Source organism: Capra hircus, chromosome 17 (genome assembly GCF_001704415.2).
Source record: "Capra hircus breed San Clemente chromosome 17, ASM170441v1, whole genome shotgun sequence".
In the NCBI taxonomy this organism is placed as follows: Eukaryota; Metazoa; Chordata; class Mammalia; order Artiodactyla; family Bovidae; genus Capra; species Capra hircus.
In genome coordinates, this window is record NC_030824.1 from 15482593 (window position 1) to 15502034 (window position 19442).

General features: G+C 47.9%; 1 protein-coding gene across 3 annotated transcripts; it reads left to right on the forward strand.

Annotated features, from left to right (window-relative positions):
- Positions 605-11166, forward strand: PRKAB1 (protein kinase AMP-activated non-catalytic subunit beta 1). Of its 3 annotated transcripts, none has more exons than XM_013970632.2 (8): positions 605-727; positions 961-1139; positions 4688-4851; positions 5681-5774; positions 6056-6170; positions 7998-8131; positions 9560-9628; positions 9847-11166. In XM_013970632.2, the coding sequence occupies exons 2-8, from the start codon at positions 981-983 to the stop codon at positions 9922-9924; spliced, it is 813 nt and encodes a 270-aa protein (XP_013826086.1). In that variant the 5' UTR covers positions 605-727; positions 961-980; the 3' UTR covers positions 9925-11166. The 3 variants fall into 3 exon arrangements, with proteins under 3 accessions (XP_013826086.1, XP_013826084.1, XP_013826085.1); XM_013970630.2 differs by having other exon boundaries at positions 609-727; positions 895-1139; XM_013970631.2 differs by having other exon boundaries at positions 611-867.

Sequence of the window (19442 nt, forward strand, 5' to 3'; positions counted from 1 at the left end):
TAAAATAGCTTGCAGAATTACCTGTCAAAAGGCTGTGCAATCAATTTTTTGAAAATACACTAATAATTCCAGGATTTTACAACTCCCAAGCTACTGGGAGTTGAAAAACGTGAAAATTTTCCAGGGAGCTGAACGGTCTGTCATTTTCTCAAACACCTACAAGACTATCTGCATCAGAATCACCTAGAGTGCTTATTAAAATGCAGACCTCACGCCAGAGCTTCCGAATCATAATTTGAGGAGATTAGGGGCATGTGAATATGCATTTTGAACAGGCACTCCACATGATTCTCAGGCACTCAAAGGCATGAGAGCTAGCGCATTAAAGGGCTTTAAGAAGTCTTTTAATTAGATTTGCCCTTTAGGACGATCCCTTTGGCTGTAAAGTGTAGAATCAGCTGGAAGTGAGCAAAGATAACCAAGGTAACACTGTCACTCATGCCAGCGCGGGACCGAAGCCCAGATGACCTGCGCGCTTCTGCGCCCCCTGCCGGCCTTCAGCAGCTTCTTCCCGCGCTGGCCTGAGCGGCCGACTGCGACTGCGCTCTCCGAAGCCCGCGGGACCGTCTAGGGAGCTTGCCAGTGCGCCGACCTGGGCCGGAAGCGGAAGTGAGGTCGAGTTGGCCTCGCGGGCTTCTCCAGCCTCAGCCACCCCCAACTCTGTGGGTCGGGTCCCTTTGCGCAAGTGCCGGAAGCGGAAGTTTCTAAGAGGTTGGAGAGTTGTGTGGTGAGTGTCGGGTTGTCTTTTGTAGGTGGGTTCACGTCGCCGGCTGTCTGAGCAGGTGAAGCGCCTTTGCGAGACCTCTTCAATCTTGCCGTCCCGGCTCAGTCAGGATCCCGACCCCGAACCTTAGCCTGCGGGCTCTGGTACCTAGTGATCTGACTTTTCCCTAGGGTCCTGGTGGAGATCCTGGGTGTCCCTTGTCTCTCCCCTGGAGTGAGGCCCCTTTGGCGTCCCAGTGTCCTCGTAGACCCTCGCCATGGGCAACACGAGCAGCGAGCGCGCTGCGCTGGACCGGCAGGGCGGCCACAAGACACCCCGAAGGGACAGCTCCGGGGGCTCCAAGGATGGAGACAGGCCCAAGATCCTGATGGACAGTCCCGAAGACGCCGACCTCTTTCACTCCGAGGAAATCAAGGTAATAGCGAGTGGGACAATCCGATTCCCCTTACCTGTTGTTGAAATCTTCTAGATCCCACACCCCCACCCCGCGCCCTATTCCTTCTAATTAAGAAGTGGAAGAGCCCTCTTAGCTCAGTAACTTGTGTCTAATTACCGATGTGAGAAAGTCTCCCCGAGGGGGAAGGAATTCACTTCGTTTAACATCATTAAGGAAAAGGCAGCGCTGAGACAGGCTCACATTTTTGATTAATTAAGATTGTGGCACTAGCAGTAATTGAGCCCCAGTCTCTGCTTTTCTCTTAGGTGTAATTAATTTCACAGCTCTCAGGAATCTTCCACCACTTTTAAGTAGGTTGACGGAGCCTTTTGTTGTAGTTTTACAGTTTCTTTTCAGTTTTGGAGAACACATGTAAAATAAACATAAGAGTTGAATAGCTGACTGTAGCTGCCCAGACGTCTTTAGTTATGCGGAAAATTTGTGGTTCACCCTTGAGAGCAGTCACAGAAGAGTAATTTGACTTCTGGAGGTCAGTAAGTAAGTGAAACATCAATTTAAAGGAGGCAGCCAGCTGCTACTCAGCTTCTCTCTCCTATTGTTTATATATGACTTAATATTTTAAACAGGCCAAAGCAAACATTTTTACAGGCCAAACTTAAATGTCCTGCTGCAGTCTGCTTTAACTCATGATAAACTGAAGATAATTCTCCATTCTTGCTCTAGCTGCTCTCCTGCTAACCACCTCATGTGGTCTGTTTCTAGGGGCACAGCCCAGTCCAAGAGTACTCAGTGATTCTGGCAGCTGATATGTATGTGGTATAGCCTAAAGAAATGAGCTAAATGCTTAAGGGACAGTCAGTTAAGGGAAGATGACAAGTACCCCTCCCCCCCAAGGGCCTGTTAGTTTCTGGTTGCCCACTAATCATCACTGTCCATTAGGCTAACTGTCTGGCAGGCCATTCCAGTTGTGCTCGTGTTTCCTCAGATGCTGGAGTGGGTGACCATGTCATTATCTTATTTCCTCACCTGGATCTTGGCTTTGGGCTAACTATGAAGAGTCTGCTTTTCCTTAGCCCTCCAGCCTGTCATTTCAACTTGCTTTCCGAGTTTGCCGCATTCCTGAGGTTGTGTGCAAAGTGAACTTTGAAATCCTTTTTCCAACAGTTTGATATCTCTTCCCCAGGAAATAATTTTGGCCCAAAGGTGGCTGTTTAAGACATCATAAGAATCAAACTACTTTCTTTAAGAAGTATCTGTTCTTTTGCCAAATTAAAACTCTTCACAAGAAATATTTAACTTCAGTGATCTATACAGTTATTTTAAATAACTTCCCCTATCATTTCCATAGAAGTTATTGAAAGATACAGCAGACACACTAAATTAAATGTCTAGAAACAACAACAAAAAAGTCATGGATTCTTTTTAACTGTACTCTTTGCTAAGTTGCTTCAGTTGTGTCCTACTCTGTGTGACCCCATAGACAGCAGCCCACCAGGCTCCCCTGTCCCTGGGATTCTCCAGGCAAGAACCCTGGAGTGGGTTGCCATTTCCTTCTCCAATTCATGAAAGTGAAAAGTGAAAGTGAAGTCTCTCAGTCATGTCCAACTCTTCACAACCCCATGGACTGCAGCCTACCAGGCTCCTCTGTCCATGGGGTTTTCCAGGCAAGAGTACTAGAGTGGGGTGCCATCACATTCTCCGTAGGTCAGTGTTTTGACTATGGTTAGTTATCACACCCTCAGTGGAAAATGATACCAGTCTGTGATTCTTTAATCTGTCAGTTCAGTTCAGTCGCTCAGTCGTGTCTGACTCTTTGCGACCCCATGAATCGCAGCACGCCAGGCCTCCCTGTACATCCAACTCCCGGAGTTCAGTCAGACTCACGGCCATCAAGTCAGTGATGCCGTCCAGCCATCTCATCCTCTGTCGTCCCTTTCTCCTCCTGCCCCCAATCCCTCCCAGCATCAGAGTCTTTTCCAATGAGTCAACTCTTTGCATCAGGTGGCCAAAGTACTGGAGTTTCAGCTTTAGCATCATTCCTTCCAAAGGAATCCCAGGGCTGGTCTCCTTTAGAATGGACTGGTTGATCTCCTTGCAGTCCAAGGGATTCTCAAGGGTCTTCTCCAACACCACAGTTCAAAAGCATAAATTCTTTGGCGCTCAGCCTTCTTCACAGTCCAACTCTCACATCCATATATGACTACTGGAAAAACCATAGCCTTAACTAGACGGACCTTTGTTGGCAAAGTAATGTCTCTGCTTTTCAATATGCTGTCTAGGTTGGTCATAACTTTTCTTCCAAGGAGTAAGCGTCTTAATTTCATGGCTGCAGTCACCATCTGCAGTGATTTTGGAGCCCAGAAAAATAAAGTCTGACACTGTTTCCACTGTTTCCCCATCTATTTCCCATGAAGTGATGGGACCAGATGTCATGATCTTTGTTTTCTGAATGTTGAGTTTTAAGCCAGCTTTTTCACTCTCCTCTTTCACTTTCATCAAGAGGCTTTTTAGTTCCTCTTCACTTTCTGCCCTAAGGGTGGTGTCATCTGCATATCTGAGGTTATTGATATTTCTCCCGACAATCTTGATTCCAGATTGTGTTTCTTCCAGTCCAGCGTTTCTCATGATATACTCTGCACAGAAGTTAAATAAGTAGGGTGGCAATATACAGCCTTGACGTACTCCTTTTCCTATTTGGAACCAGTCTGTTGTTCCATGTCCAGTTCTAACTGGCATGTTGCTTCCTGACCTGCATACAGATTTCTCAAGAGGTAATCTGTAGCTTTTGTTAAAGCTCAAAGAATGCAGGTATCTTTTAAATGAGCTCAGGTCAGTATTTGAAATGAAGGTGCTAGAAGCTTGCGCTAGACCTTTTAAGAGTCTGTCACAGCCTAGAACTCCTACTCTGGCTTCTGACTAGGAAAAAATGTAAGAGATCCAAAACCACGTATCTTTCACAGAGAGTCAAACGTGTTTATTTCTCTCACCCCAGAATACCTCCGTTTCACAACGCTGCCCACATTACCAATTAATGAGGGTCAGTCTTTGTCTTTTCTTACCTTTTTCTCCGTGGTGCCTGGATGGCACTCAGTGAGTAGCTTTTCCCTTTCTCAGCACCTGGATTTGCCAGTTGTCAAGTTGAAAGCTCTGGCATTGTCCCTAATAAATTTTCATATACTTCAAATCTTGGTTAATTAAGGGAAGAAAATGACATTTATTAACTAGTCTCAAATTCATTGCTGCCTTCTTCCGAGTTTTATAATTTCTCAAGTTTTGATGTGGACCCCTTGAATAACAGCAATAACAATAGCTATTAATTATGAAGCAGCTACCCTGGGTCTGACCCGATGCAGAGCATTTTACATGGACTATCTCAGCCTTCACAACCTTAAGAATTACTTTTATTCTCTCCATTTTGCAAGTGGGAAAACTGAGACACAGCTGGTAAGTTAATGGGCTGGAATATAAACCTGGGTAGTGACAGCTGCCTCTTCAGAATGAATTGTCAGTATTAAGGTAAAGGTCTGTCACTGTTCCTGTTCTTGAGTAAACTGCTCTGTTTCTAGGCTCCAGAGAAGGAGGAGTTCCTGGCCTGGCAGCATGATCTGGAAGTGAACGACAAAGCTCCTGCCCAGGCTCGGCCAACTGTTTTTCGATGGACTGGGGGTGGAAAGGAAGTTTACTTGTCTGGGTCCTTTAACAACTGGAGTAAACTTCCCCTCACAAGAAGGTATTTGCGTGGACGTGTTCACATATTTGTCTTAACCCAGGGATCCTCTGGTTTCTGAATGATCCCTGTGGGTGAATAGAAGAGGATGTTTTTATAAAGTAGATGCTGAATGGAAAAATAGTCATGCTTAATAATTCACAGGGTTAAAATCTCACACCCAAAAAACACACTTAGAAGAAAACATCACTCGGTTATGAGTATTTCTGTTACGCACAGAACCAGGCTGGGCCTGGTTCTCGACAGGGAACTGCCTGCTTTTCCAGGAGTCCAGTTGGTGTAGGAGGGAGCCACTCAGCCCAGTTATAAGTCATGCCCATCAAGGGAAGAAAACAATCAAATGAGAGAGGTTTTCCTGGAACCTTTTTTTGTTGGTAGTTACACAGGTTTCTGTAGGGAACTTTGTACATCCTGTGAAATTGATCCCCTGTCCTGCGCTAGGCAAACTGACAAAGGGTAAAACTTGGCCGGCAGCTTGCTGCTTATCTTGTGTTGCTGTCCTCCTTGGCTTCCAGACTGCCAGGTGTTACTTTGCACATAGCGGGAGAACAGATGCCTGTTTGTTGAGTTTTTGATGGTAGGAATGTAGATTCGTGGTATTTGGGCAAAGCGAGTTTTCCAGGAAACCTCTTATGTTGCTACTTCTGGTAGCTTTTCTGGATTGAGATCATTATAATGAATTGTCTCAGTTGGTGAAAGAATGTTTATTTCTCCTGTGGCTGAACTCTTGATTTTAAGTGGAAGCTTTGTTTTGTTCCGTGGCTGGTTTTGCAAGTCAGCTCAGAGTGCAGCTCACCCTACTGACACCCTCTGCTTCCTTTTTCTCTTGCAGCCACAATAACTTTGTAGCCATCCTGGATCTGCCGGAAGGAGAGCATCAGTACAAGTTCTTTGTGGATGGTCAGTGGACACACGACCCTTCCGAGGTACTCTTCTTCCCGCCCCAGGTCCTCTGGCTGCCCACATGATTCAAGCCCAGGGCTTACCCTCAGAGACAGTTGCCAGGTCCCTCTGTCCTGCTGGTAGAAGTCCCCATGTGTGACCGAGCTAGATAGCAGTGCCCTTTGTCAGCCTGTTGGCATCCTTGACTTGGATGAGCCGGTTGGCGGGCCAGGAGATGAAGCCTTCCTACCAGGAATGCCAAATCCTCTAAAGAATACCTTTGGAGACCCTCCGCATTATGATTTCTACCTGTCTCTCTTCCCAGCCAGTAGTCACCAGCCAGCTTGGCACAGTCAACAACATCATTCAGGTGAAGAAAACTGACTTTGAAGTGTTTGATGCTTTAATGGTGGATTCCCAAAAGTGCTCCGATGTGTCTGGTATGAACAGTTATTTTATACCTGTGTGTGCAGGTGGGGGGCCATGTCATTTCAAATTATGCTTCTTTCCCCTTGCCTCTCCCTCTTGAGCGGGAGCCACCCAATCAGTGGATGTGAATATCTCCCCAAAGGGCCACAAAACTAATTTCTAACTCTGTGTTCAGTCAGCTTGCTGAAATCTAGCTCCGAGGGAGCAGTAAGTCATTTGGGGGCAGGGGGCGGGGGCTCCCTCTCTAGGATTTGGTAGACCTGCTTGGCCATGGAAAGCAGACACTGGAAATGGAACCAGAGTTTGCTCTCGTACCAGGGGCCAGGCCCATAAGGCCCTAGAGAGGAGCATTGAGTTGGTGAGGGGCCAGCACTGGGGGCACCTGCTTGGGGCTCCTAGAGAGTTTTAGCCTGCCGGGTGATAAATGGACCCCTCAGTGACCTTGGCTGTCACTTACACATTCCATTTGCACCTTGTCAGAATCCCTTCAGAGGAGGAGGCTCCCTACAAGACCGGCTGCACAGCACAACCTGCTAGGTTAGGATCCTAGTATAACGTGCCCTTCTTCCAAGAGTCATCCGATGGTCAGTCATTCAGTGAGTTGCTTTCCATCCAAACCCACAGGAAGAAACTGCTCAGAAACAGCTCGTGCAAGGCAGGGAGAACGTGTTGGCACGTTCAGTGTCCCCACCAGATGCTCTGCCCCCTCGGGCAGGGCTTTACACAGCTCCAGGACCCCTGTGGGAGGTGGGGCAGAGATCCCCCAGGAGTGTGCCTGACTGTCTAAGGAAACAGATTCAGTTCAGTTTGAAGATTGAGTCTTCCCTTACCTGCCTGGGCCCAGAGGTTTGCCCCGGGATCTCCTATTGTTTATCAGCTCAGAACTCTCACCAGCAGGTGGACCACGTGGCTGACAAGTAAGGTCATTGAACAGGACTCAGACATCACAAAATAAGTCTTCCACTCTCCATAGCTAATTGATCTTTGAGAGAAGTCATTTCTTACTCAGATAAGTGAGAATTGGGGGAATGCCCAGATACCTTTACTTGCTGATAAGTGAAATTTTAGGCCACATATACAAAAGCTTTTAGTCAAGGTTCTGTAGCAGAGGTCACCTGGGGAAAGCAAGCTGGTAAACCAGCTTCAGACTCCCCATGGTCTTCTCATACTCAGACACTCCCTTCCTCAAAATATATATTAGTTCCCAGTGGCTCGGTTTCCTGCCCTCGGTGCCTCTGTTTCCTGCTGTGGTGGGCCCAGGTTGTGTGAAGGGAGTCTGTCCCCTGCAAAGCGACGAGGAAGGAGTTGGCGGAGCCAGGCCATCTCAGCTTCACATGGACAGCACGAGTCTCAGGCGGCCACATGCATCCCCAGTGTCCTTTGGATCACAGCTCAGTGCCTGCAAGCTGGCCAGACATCACTAAGTGAGCAGCTTCTGAGTTTTCACAGTATCACACTGCTAGAAGCTTAATATATCTGTGTAAGTGATATACTCGAGCATGAGTTTGAAAAGAACCTGAGAGCGGTAGAAGCAGAGAGCCTTTAAAGGTCAGGTTTTCAACTTCTTGTTTTAGTTTTGAAATGTGCCCTTGCCCCTGTGTCAACAGGTTGCCTGTTTTCGTTTTTATTCTGGCTGGCAGTGCTCCTAACTTGGGCCTAACCATGTAAGCCTCACTAGAAGCCTTGAGCTTCTCTGAGGTGTTTGCTGGCCCTGCCTGCAGCGAGGAGGAAGTGTTAGCCTGTGTGGCTGTCGATCGGGTCACTGCAAACAGCTTCCTGTGACTGTGACCCAGAACTCCAGTTTCTCAAGTAAGTGTCCTGCGGCCATCTCCCCCCAGAGTTGTCCAGTTCCCCGCCGGGACCCTACCATCAGGAACCCTACGTCTCGAAACCAGAGGAGCGGTTTAAAGCGCCTCCCATCCTGCCACCACATCTCCTCCAAGTCATCCTAAACAAGGACACGGGCATTTCCGTGAGTATTATCCAGACATTTCCCAGACCGTCCTCCGTGGTTACGTTCCGCTGCTCCCCTCTGGCCACCTCTGGCAAAGCAGCTGGTGAAAGTGGTCAGTGTCGCCCATCAGTGCTCCTGCCGGGTACACCTCTGATACGGGAAAGGGCTGCTCGCAAGGTGCCCCCAGATCAGACGCCGCCTCCCCGTCCCACGCTGCCTTTCTGAGCTCTTCCTCTTGTGTTCCACCCCCATCCAGCCTGAGCCCCGTTCCTTTTTAATTTCATGACAAAATACGTAACCCCCCCTTCTCAGTAAGCTACTTGATGATAGAATTCTTCCTCTGGCCCTCAAGTTTTAGAATCTCATTTGAATCACTGAGTTGCCTTCAGAAGCATCATTGCTCCTGGATCAAAATTTAGGGTCTGTGGGTAATGCACATTGCCCCTGGTAATTGATGTTACTGCTGAAAAGAAGCGTGCCTTCTCCTGGATCCTGAAGAGCACTTTGTTAAAGTTAAGAGCACCTTAACTTTCCATCCTGTTTAACCTGAACTGCCCAGTTCCCCCAGCTCTGGACTGAGCAGAGTAGCCGTAATTCTTGGGAATCTAGATGTTCTTCTGCTTGGTCCAAGCCATCACCTAACACACACACGCCTGTTAGGTGATAAGGTAATCATGCTGCTCTTCTGGGTGCCACACACAGGTGGGTGCACGTGTGCTGAGGTGCAGGGCTGGAGGCCCACCTGTGCCAGAATCTGCTGCAGCAGTCACGTGTGTTCCCCGGGGGCTCACTGTCCCTGGGCACCAAGTCCCAACCCTCCCCTGTGTGGAGAGCAGCCCCATGCACACACCTGATAGCTGAGCCAGCTTTTGTCACGCACTTTAGCGTTTATAAAACTGGGGAGTGTACATTGAAAATACCCTGGATTCTGACTTCTCTTTAAAAATAGGAAGATGTGGCAACATTTTGGGTCTAATACATGAGCTTGTGTGAAGCAATAGCGCCTCTTCCCCGCCCCCAGTCATCCAGTGCTTTCTTTAGGCTCACCATCTGAGTCTCAGAGACTTGCAATCCAGTGCTCAGGAGCCTGGAGCATAGTTGGTTTTTTTTTCCCAGCTTTCTTTAAAAGCACCTGCAGTGCAGTTTTCTTTCTGCTCCTCCAACAAGAGGGCAAAGCCATAGCCCCCGCTCTAGAGACCAAGATGAAGCCTGATCAGAGACGCACGTTGGTGTACCCAGCAGACACCCCAAGAGCTCCGCTTAGTCACCAGGCACGACCCCTTACCTCCTCTGTGATCATGGACAAGCCCTTACACTGCCTGACTTAGGAAGAAAGGGGCCTGAGAGCCTGCCTCCTTTCCTTTGAAATCCAGTCCCATGAAACATGGGAGAATCTTCGTGATTTCTAGATCCTAAGCACACACGTCTGCTTTTGTTCCCCCGCAGTGTGATCCAGCTTTGCTCCCTGAGCCCAACCACGTCATGTTGAACCACCTCTATGCACTCTCCATCAAGGTAAGGACCTGTTTGTTACTCTCTGAGCCGTGTTTCTTGCCCTGAGGCAACCCCCACCCCCACCCCAGTGCTGGAACGGCCTGAAGTCCTTACCTGGAGGGCAACTTCCGGGCCCAGGCACTTGTGTTTATGCCACCCTCTTGATGATTCTCATGTTCCCTAAAATCTGAGCATCCTGACTTAGCCCTGCCTTTGATGATTTCCACCCTCTTCCTCAGGATGGAGTGATGGTGCTCAGCGCGACCCACCGGTACAAGAAAAAATACGTCACCACCTTGTTATACAAACCCATATGAAGAGGTGGGAGCTGCCGGGGCCCAGGCGCAGCGTGCACCTCCAGGCTCCATGCATGCATGCTCTTCGCTAGACGGAACGGACTGTAAATTCCCCATTTCACACTCAGTAAGGCATTTCATACCCGCCCTACACCTACCTGAGGGTTTGTTCCAGACACAGCAGCTCCTGGAGCACCTCGGTCTGTAACAGCGCCCTCAGCACCCGGTGGCTGTGAGCCCCGGGGCTCCTCGAGGCCGAGGGTGGAGTAGGATGGCCTGTAGCCCCCACCCTGCAGTGTGAAGGATGGTACAGGCCTAAATTTAAATCCCATGAACATGGAGATTTTTCTTAAGCCAAAAATGAACACTAGCTGATGAGAGCTGTGCTAGTGAAAATCTGGGGAGCGGGTCCCAAGGCTACACAGAATCTCTCATCATTGGTGCATTGATGTTGATGCGCCCCTGCCGAGGCCTGCCTGCAGACCCACCAGCAAGTGGGTGTTGGTCCTGCCTCTCCCATGAAATCAAGCAATAGATCGTCCTCCGCTCCCTGCTGCAGGGAGGTGTGATTTCTGTAGAAATTAGAGCTTGTCTGATTTCCAGATGAAGTTTTACAGTTGTTTCTTACGCTTATGTACATCAAGTGGTTTTCGTTTTTTTAAACCAGCAGTGGCTGACTATACAGCCTTAGGGCAATTTTTAAATCACCCCAACTAGACTCAGTCATGTGACCTGTGCTCAGCAATAATCTGTTCTCAGAACAGACTCAGAAAACCGTGGCCGGATTCCTCCTTTAAGCTGGGTGATCCTGCGGACTGACCACTGCTAGCCAGAAGGGTGTCGGCTTTTTTGGAGAACTGTAACGAGGTGGCACTGCCACCCAGCAGATTGTGGAGAGGCGCCCTGCCCTACTCCAGCCACCTTGCTTGGGACCTCTGGTCCCTACTCAGCAAAGAAGGCTGCAGCAACTGGTGTTGCTTATTCTGGAAGGAAGTTAGAAATTGTGGCCACCTTCTGAATTTGTATCAGGAAGACATCCTTTGGACCAAAGCGAACCTCTCCACACAGCCGGAGATGTGCCTGTTCCTGAGGTTCCTGTCCCCGGGTCAGCAGAAGCTGTCATCCTGCCCTGGGTTCCTGCTGGGAGATGGAGGAACCAGCTCCCCGGTGTCCAGTATTTGTGCCCTTCTTTGTTACTGTTTTCAAAACACTGAATAACTGTCCCCCTGATGTACAGGTTGCAATAAAGCTTTGTAAAGATAATGGACATGCTCTGATTTCAACGCGGTCATCTGGAGGAGACAGGTGCTCTCCCCGAGGTCTGTTTGGTGCAGCGCTATTCAGTCTTTTTCCCGCCCTGGCACACGTTGAAAATGGTACCGTCTTTTTGGCATTCTGGGATGAGAGGACAGGGCAGCTTGGCTGTCTGCAGGGCTGGGTGCCTTTCTCTCACCCACCTGTTCTGCACACAGATTAGAAGGCTATTGAGAGACTATAAAATTGAGCCCCTTGGAGCTGCTCACAGCAGGAGCTGAGGAGAGGCAGTAGTGAAAGTCCCTGGCTTGCCCAAGTTGGCAGCCTCCCCGGGTCAGAGGTCTTGCTCATTAACAAGCACCACAGGGGAGCCTGGGATCATGACCCTCTGCTGGGAAGACCACAGGATGTTCTGGAGTCAGCTATTCTCCCTAGCTAAAAGGGCCTCTGTCCCTTCTACCAAGAAGATGGAAGGTTACAGTGTCTCTTTAATAAGCCTTTTCTTCCCAGCCATCAGGAAACATGGAAGTAAATTTAGGAGATAAGGGAACCCCCGAGGTCATCTGTCACTTAGGTGGACAGTAGCTTACAAAACATCCCTACCTGGGTAATTAGCCATCTCACCCTGCAAGTGATGTGGGAACCCCAGATTTAGGGACTGGAGGGGTTATATAAGTAGACTGAGGAAATAATGCAAAAATCCTCTTTCCAAAACTGAATTTTTTTTTTTAATTATTGAAAGTGAAAGTCATTCAGCTGTGTCTGACTCTCTGACCTCATGGACTATACAGTCCATGGAATTCTCCAGGCCAGAATACTGCAGCGGGTAGCCTTTCCCTTCTCCAGGGAATGTTGCCAACCCAGGGGTTGAACCCAGGTCTTCCGTATTGTGGGCAGATTCTTCACCAGCTGAGCCACAAGGGAAGCCCAAGAATACTGGAGTGGGTAGCCTATCCCTTCTCCAGCAGATCTTCCCGACCCAGGAATCAAACCAGGATCTCCTGCATTGCAGATGGATTCTTTACCAACTGAGCTATCAGGGAAGCCCCATTTAAGTATAGTTGATTTTATAGGCTTCCCAAGTGGCTCAGCAGTAAAGAATCTTCCTGCCAATATAGGAGACACAAGAGATTTGGGTTCGGTCCCTGGGTTGGGAAGATCCCCTGGAATAGGAAAAGGCAATCCAGTATTCTTGCCTGGAGAATCTCATGGACAGAGGAGCCTGGCTAGTTACAGTCCCTAGGGTCACCATAGGGTCGCAAAGAGTTGGGCATGACTGAGCACAGATACACCGTTGCTTTTGCAGTGTTGTTTCAGGTCTACAGCATAGTGATTCAGTATTTTTGTGGATTGTGTTTTATTGGATATTATAAGATACTGGGTATAATTCCCCATCCTATGCAGTAAATACCTGCTGCTTATCTATTTTATGTATAACAGTTTGTATCTGTTAATCCTATACCCCTAGTTTGTCTGCTCCCTTTCTTCTTTGGTGATCATAATTTTGTTTTCTGGATCTGAGTCTGTTTCTGTTTTGTCTGTACATTCATTTGTATTATTTCTAGATTCCACAGAGCCTATTCCACTTGTGTTTCTGACTTATTTCACTAAGCATAAGAATCTCTAGGCCCATCCCTGTTGCTGCAAATGACTATTTCATTTGTTTTTGTTTTAGTATATTCCACTGGAGATAGACACACACACACACACACCCCCTCCCCCCGTTTTAAGTCAGTTGTCTATTGGTGGACACTTGGGTTGCTTCCATGTCGTGGCTATTTTAAATAGTGCTACTATGAACATGGGTATGTGTATCTTTTCTAATTTGTGTTTTTGTCTTTTTCTGGATATATACCCAGGAGTGGAATTGCTGGATCATGTGGTAGCTTAATTTTTTTTTTTTTTTAATGAACCCCCGTACTGTTCTCCGTACTGGCTGTACCAATTTATGTTTCCATCAACAGCGTTGGAAGGTTCCCCTTTCTGCACGCCCTCTGGAGCATGTGTTATTTTTACTGATGATGGCCCTTCTGACTTGTGCAAGGTGATGCCTTGTTATCGTTTGGATTTGCATTTCTCTGATAATTAGCCATGTTGAGCATCTTTGCATATGTCATCTTTGAAAAAAACATCTCTTCAAGTCATCTGCCTGTTTTTTGACTAGGTTGTTTGTTTTTTTGATATTGGGTTGTATGGGCTGTTTGTGTATTTTGGAAATTAACTCATTGGTTATGTCATTTGCAAATATTTTCTCCCATTCTGCCAGTTGTCTTTTTGTTTTGTTGATGGTTTCCTTTGCTGGGCAAAAAGCTTAAGTTTAATTCGGTCCCATTTGTCTATATTTGCTTTTATTTATTTTGCCTTGGGAGACTGACCTAAGGAAATATTGCTATGATTTATGTCAGAGTGTTTCACCTCTGTTCTCTTCTAGTTTTATGGTATCAAATGGCTTACATTTGGGTCTTTGATCCATTTTGAGTTTATTTTTATGGATCACATATCTTTGAAATATAATTGAAAATACATAGCTAAGCTTACAGGTATAGCATGGACATGCTGAAGCACCGGAACTGAGGAAACTGTTGCTGTGTTGGTGAGCTGGTGGTGGTGATGGGGGAAAGTGGGTGGCAGGAGGCAGGACCCGGCCATAGGCCTCCAGGATCAGGGTTCAACACTCACACCTGGAAAGGAAGCTCACTGCCTGAGTTGGCCCAGAAAAGCACCGCCTTTTCCATAAGAAGGGTTAGAGCATCTGGTTGCTACCCTGAGTTAGAGCTCAGAGGGAGCTGTCAGCCCCAGGCTGCAGGAGGAAACATCATGTTGAAAAATCTAGCCCACAAATCAGCTCTACTCACAAAGTTCAGAAGACACCAAGCTGAAAATCCAACGGAAAAACTAATTCAGAGTCCGTAAACCTAGTAAGACTCCCCTGCAACCCCAGGGGACACCCAGAGGAATTGACTGTTCAGGTGGGGCAATGTAGGCAAAACTGCAAACGGCGGGAAGTGGGTGTCAGCATTCCCCAGAGCTGCTTGTCTAAAGTATTCCATTTTCTTTAAAAAGCAACACGAAAGGAAGCGCCCCCCCCTCCGCCCCCCTCCCTGTGGTCCAGAAGACTGCCCACAGACCCAGATGAAAGTTTTTATACCCAAGAAGCTAAAAGTAATGGAGACTGTTTAATGGAGATGGAACAGGAGACCCTGCTTTATCCAAATCACAGGAGCAAAGCCACAGTGAGGTGTCCTGTGACCCAGGTAACACTTTCTCTGTTAGGGGTGAGGACTGGTTACATGGTTAAAGCGTGACTCCAGTTGCTTTTGAATGAAGATATATTTCTCCCACTGGAAATGTATATACAAAGGAAGTTACAGAGCCAAGGGTGAAGTCTTTAAATTCATAATGTGTTAAGTGGTATTTCAAGGTAAATAGAACCCAGCCATATGTCGACATACTGAAACCAAAGATCAAAGGATCCAGGCAAGGTCTTTTCCTTCCCTCTGGTTCCACCACTTGAAGGTGTAGATGATAGCTCCAAGACCAGGTCAAAGCCGGGCTTCACCTTGGAGTCGGCCCTTCCTCCACTGTCCCCTCCCGGAGTGTGGACACTAGACTGAGAATAGGGGTGTTGATCCAGTTCAGTGCCTGACTAACTGTGTGACCTTGGGCGATCATATGACCTCTCTTAACCCAATTTCCTCTCCTGAAAAATAGGAGTTGGACAGACATTAGGTGATCCCTAGGGCTCCTTTCATTTCACACTGGGAGCCACAAAGCCTTTTACAAATGAACGGGTTATGGCCACAAACAGGAAAGAAGTCAGGGGGTCAGAAAATAAGTACCAGCACCATGAGCTCAATTAGGAAACCTCCACGATGCCAAGGGCCAAGTTGCAAAACCCAGAACATCAAAGTGATTCCATACATGGCTGAGGTCAGAGGCTAAACTATTTGGGGGAAAGCACAATTTTATTTTGTTTAACTCAATTACTTCTAGATGAGCATGATTTCATTTCTGAGCCTGAACTCAGTTCTCCTGAAACATGACCCTCCTCCAGTGTTTACAAACGGTTTGAGGGAATTGACGAAGACCCAAGTCTCTGGACCACTCAGCCCTCCATCCAGCTCTTCAGCACCTCACTTGATCAGTGAAGAAAAGAAGCTAGAGCCATCTGCTCTGGAATGCCAGTTACAATCATCGTCAGGAGGAAACAGGAAGCTCTGAATATATATACAAGTCATCCCAGCTAATGGTGAAACATCCAGAAGGGCCCTTCTAAGAGTTGTCGCTACTGTGAGTCACAGCCTCAGGGAACCAGTACCCCGTCTCTGGGATCAGCCACTGAGCTCAGCTCCCACAGCTACCTCATCTTTTTCTGTCCTGAAGACAAGAGGGGGCCCAAGCCTGGGTGAGGATGCCAGCTGTCTCTACCTGCCAGGAGTGAGTTCACCCATGTCCTCTGTGAGACTCAACAGCAAGTGGGAACAAGAGACAGCTCCAGTTGGGTGTGCTGAGACCAACTGTGCATTCCTTCTGTGGCTCTCTGAAAGCACACGCTGAGTTGTATACAGCAGTGAAGTCATTTCCAGAGTTCTTTCCTCTCTCGGCCCCTCCAGGGCCAACAGGAGTTCCATTAATCATTGACAGCCTGGAGAGAGAGTCAAGTCGTATGTGCGGTTCCAGATTCCCACTGCTCAGCCCTCCCAGCCTCGGAAGATGAAAGCCTTGGCGTTTGACTAGGCAAGTGATAAAACATTTTCTCATGTAAACACTGTGCCTAGAGCCACAGTCTCCATGCTTTAGACGTCATGAGCAATATTTAAACTGCCAAGAAAGAAATCGGGCCAGAACAGGCTAATCTTCCTCAACCATGGCACTAATTGATATGTTAGGCCTGATAAGTCTTGGTGGAAGGTGGGCACGTGGGCCATCTTGTGCCTTGTAGGATACTTAGCAGTATCCCTGGCCTCTACCCACAAGGTGCCAGAAGTAACCCAGTTGTGACAACCAAGTCTACAGATACTGTCAGGTGTCCTCTAGGGAGGGGGCTAAGTCGCCCCTAGTTTAGAACCGCTGGAACAGGCCAGTTTGTAAAGCTTAGCCAGTCCCACCCCCATAGGCCTAGCACTATTGCTTTAGACTTAAATCTGCATGAATGTTTGCTAAAGCAAGTCACACTCATGAGGCCCAATTCTAAAGACAAACTAAGCTGGTCCGTCCTGGTCCGTCTCTTTTTGGTGTAAGTCTCCAGATCCTTAAAATTTCATAGTTACAAAATCTGCTTTGCAAACAGCTTCTTTATTCTCATGAAAATTAAGTTGTAAGAGTAGAAAACGTGACGTCTAATTTTGTGTTTAAGCAGGAAGCGCAACATGGACAGCTGGGCCTCAGTTTGTGGTGTGGCTGAGTAATTTGTTGGTGGTTTCTCTGAGGTCTTTGCTTAGGGTCCAGAGAACCTTTAATGGCACATTTCTTTTGGAACTACACCGCATTTACCTTATGTTTTTGAAGTGTTACGTGGCTGCCAAGAATCCTCAGGATAGTGACGAAAATGGTTGTCTGGTATTCAGTGGACTTCTTCTCATTTTATAAGGGAGGATAGGTTCCAACATTTTACTTGTTCATCTTCTGAATTTTCATTCTTAGAGGTGCCAGATTCTTATCCCCAGTGGTAAAACAGAAAGGAGGAATAGAATAGAATTCCCAGTCCAGCTCCTGTTGCAGAGCATGTCAGCCACAACCCTGCAAGTCAGAATTTGACTGTGGTCAGATTACTTCATTGGAAAATAAAAGTTGAAGACTCAAAGCAACAGGAACCATGAGAAAAGTACCATTTGCCAAAACCAATGCTGGTCTAGCTCAACAAATTTTATAATAACAAAACATCTTAGAAAAATTTACCTTGTAGACTGTAAAATTTCACATAGTTAAAAGAATTTACATTTTAAACTACCTTGATCTGAATTCCTCCCTCCAAGGAAATCCCTGTGAATTTATCCTAATGGATAAGAGGAACTGAAATGAAAGGTGACCTGTTGGTTTTTTTTAAATTGCATTATAGGAGAGCCGGGTAATCCATTACCCAGTAATCCTTTCTAAGTGGCCTGGCTGCCTTAAGGAGCTTTCCAGTTCTGCAGTCCTATGCTGTCACCTTAATAGCCAGTTCATGACTCACTGCAAGTAATGGTCACACACACACTTCTGGAAGAGAACTTCGCCTGTGTCTCAATTCCAGGAGTGCGGTCTGCTCTAACCCTGTGTGGCTCTCCACACACACCACCCCCCAACCCCTGAAGAAGCATCCTCGAAGGACGGCCCCATGCCATGCTCACAAGCTCAGGCTGACAGTGGCGATACTTTGGAGTTTCACACACTGTCTTTAAGAAAAGAAGAGGTCGTGCACTAAAGCAAACATTTTAGATCATTGCTTTATTTGACTATTTGTTCAACAGAGTTCATTCCTCTCAAGGTGGATCTTGTGATCTTTTCCTCTTTCTGAATAAAAAAGGTAATGAAGAAAAAGCCTGTACTTTTGGAGACCTAGAATCTTACTTATGCTGATAAGCTTTTGACTGCAATTTCGTTTTAACGATATTTCCTGCTGGCATCTCGGTGGTCACACGGAGCTCCCCACCCTCCAGTGAAGATGGCTGTCCACAACTACCACCGTTGAAACCGAAAGTAAGAGTTGAAAAATGCACCTTTTACAATAAAAAAGTAGAAACCAATTCAATTTCCTTTTTTTTTTTTTTACGAATATAAAGTTTCTTGTAAATATGTACAGTCTTTGAGCTAGTTCTATAGCAGGAAGCATTTCACAAATGAGACACACGATATACACTTTGAGGGCTAAGAAGCCCATTTCTCATGGAGCTCCTAAATGAAATGCCAAGACTGAACACCATTTCCAGTGACCTCTCCAAATACTTGTGGACCAAGAGACAAAAAAACTTGAGCAAACATTCAGTCAGATCTGCCCTGGAAAAGGGAAGGGATGCAATCTGACCCCGAAGACAAAGCAACACACAGAACACGACAGTGTGACGCTGGCCAAGGATGCGACAACGTGGAGGAAGAGCTGTGGGCATTTCAGACAAGAAAGCACTTCGGTTAAGGGACGAGCAGGAAGGAGCTGGGGCTTGGGCCGGGTTGCAATCTGGAAAGTGAGCTGAACCGTGGACGGGGGATTGAAACGCGGTCATGTTCACTGGCTGCAGTGGGAACAGGTCTGCCTGTCAGCCTACCTAGGATGTGCCTTGGTAGTTAGAGGCGTGGAGAAGCAAGAGAGGCCTGGTGGGAGATTAAAGGCAGAAATAAGGCCGCTAGTTAGCTTGCCAACAGCGAAGCCTCTGGTAGGTTCTTTAACCAGTTGCCAGGAACCTCACACCGCCGGAGGAGAGAAAAGGGGCACCTGAGGGAGGGTTTCCCCGCCCAGCCGGGGTGGGAGAGTTGAGGGCGGTTTCCTTCTCCAACTTCCTAGTTTTAGTCTAGCCCTAGGCAGAGGCTTGTTTGGGGAGTCACAGTTTTCGTGGGGTAGAACCTGCTGGGTTGTGTGTGAACAGAGTCATTCGCGAGGGAGTTGGCAGGGAGACGTGGAAGTGTGAGGTGTGGTTTGCTGAAATCCTTCTCTGGTCGTAAGGCTTGAGCGTTTGGTTTTTGTTTGTTCAGTGCTACAGACTGCAGCTTGTGGCCAGTGAGTTGGCAAGTCCCAGAGGGTCTCGGTTCGGCGGGAGCTATGGGATGGACCTAGTGCATCGGCAGAGCAACCCGAGGGGGGCAGCCAGGTCGGGGCGGGGGCAGCGCATGCAGTGAACTGTCATGCAGAGCTCCGGCATCTCTGCCCACCCCAGGGACGGGGGGACAGCACACCGTCATGGACAGGATGTGCGTGCCCTTAGCCCCAGGGCCCTCTCAGGGCTGGGCTCAGAGCAAATCCAGTGCATGCTTTCCTGGCCAAAGCGACGTGGAAAGCGGGGACAGCAGGCCAGGGGTGACGCTGAGGGGTGGGGAGGGAAAACTCCTCGAGGTCCCTTGGCCCCAAGTCACTGCCTCCGAGCGAGGCCTCATGGCCTCTGTACATTCTCAGCTGGTGGGAAGGGGGGAAGTCATCAAGGCCATAAAGGCAATGAGTCGGACAGTAAACATTTGGCTAAGATGTCGCCCCGGGTGAGACAGGGCCACCTGTGAGGACGGACTGGACAGGGATGGACTGAGGTGAGCACAGGAGGTTAGCCGACAGCAGGGGCTCGTCTACGTACATTTCGGTAGCAGAGACCTGATGGTGTGAC

What these genes read in the sequence shown, in the direction of transcription:
- PRKAB1 (XM_013970632.2), top strand. Translation starts at nt 981, where the DNA reads ATGGGCAACACGAGCAGCGAGCGCGCTGCGCTGGACCGGCAGGGCGGC. An exon ending in GGACACACGACCCTTCCGAG is followed by an intron (nt 5,775 to 6,055) that starts GTACTCTTCTTC and finishes CTCTCTTCCCAG; the next exon opens with CCAGTAGTCACCAGCCAGCT. An exon ending in TCTATGCACTCTCCATCAAG is followed by an intron (nt 9,629 to 9,846) that starts GTAAGGACCTGT and finishes CCTCTTCCTCAG; the next exon opens with GATGGAGTGATGGTGCTCAG.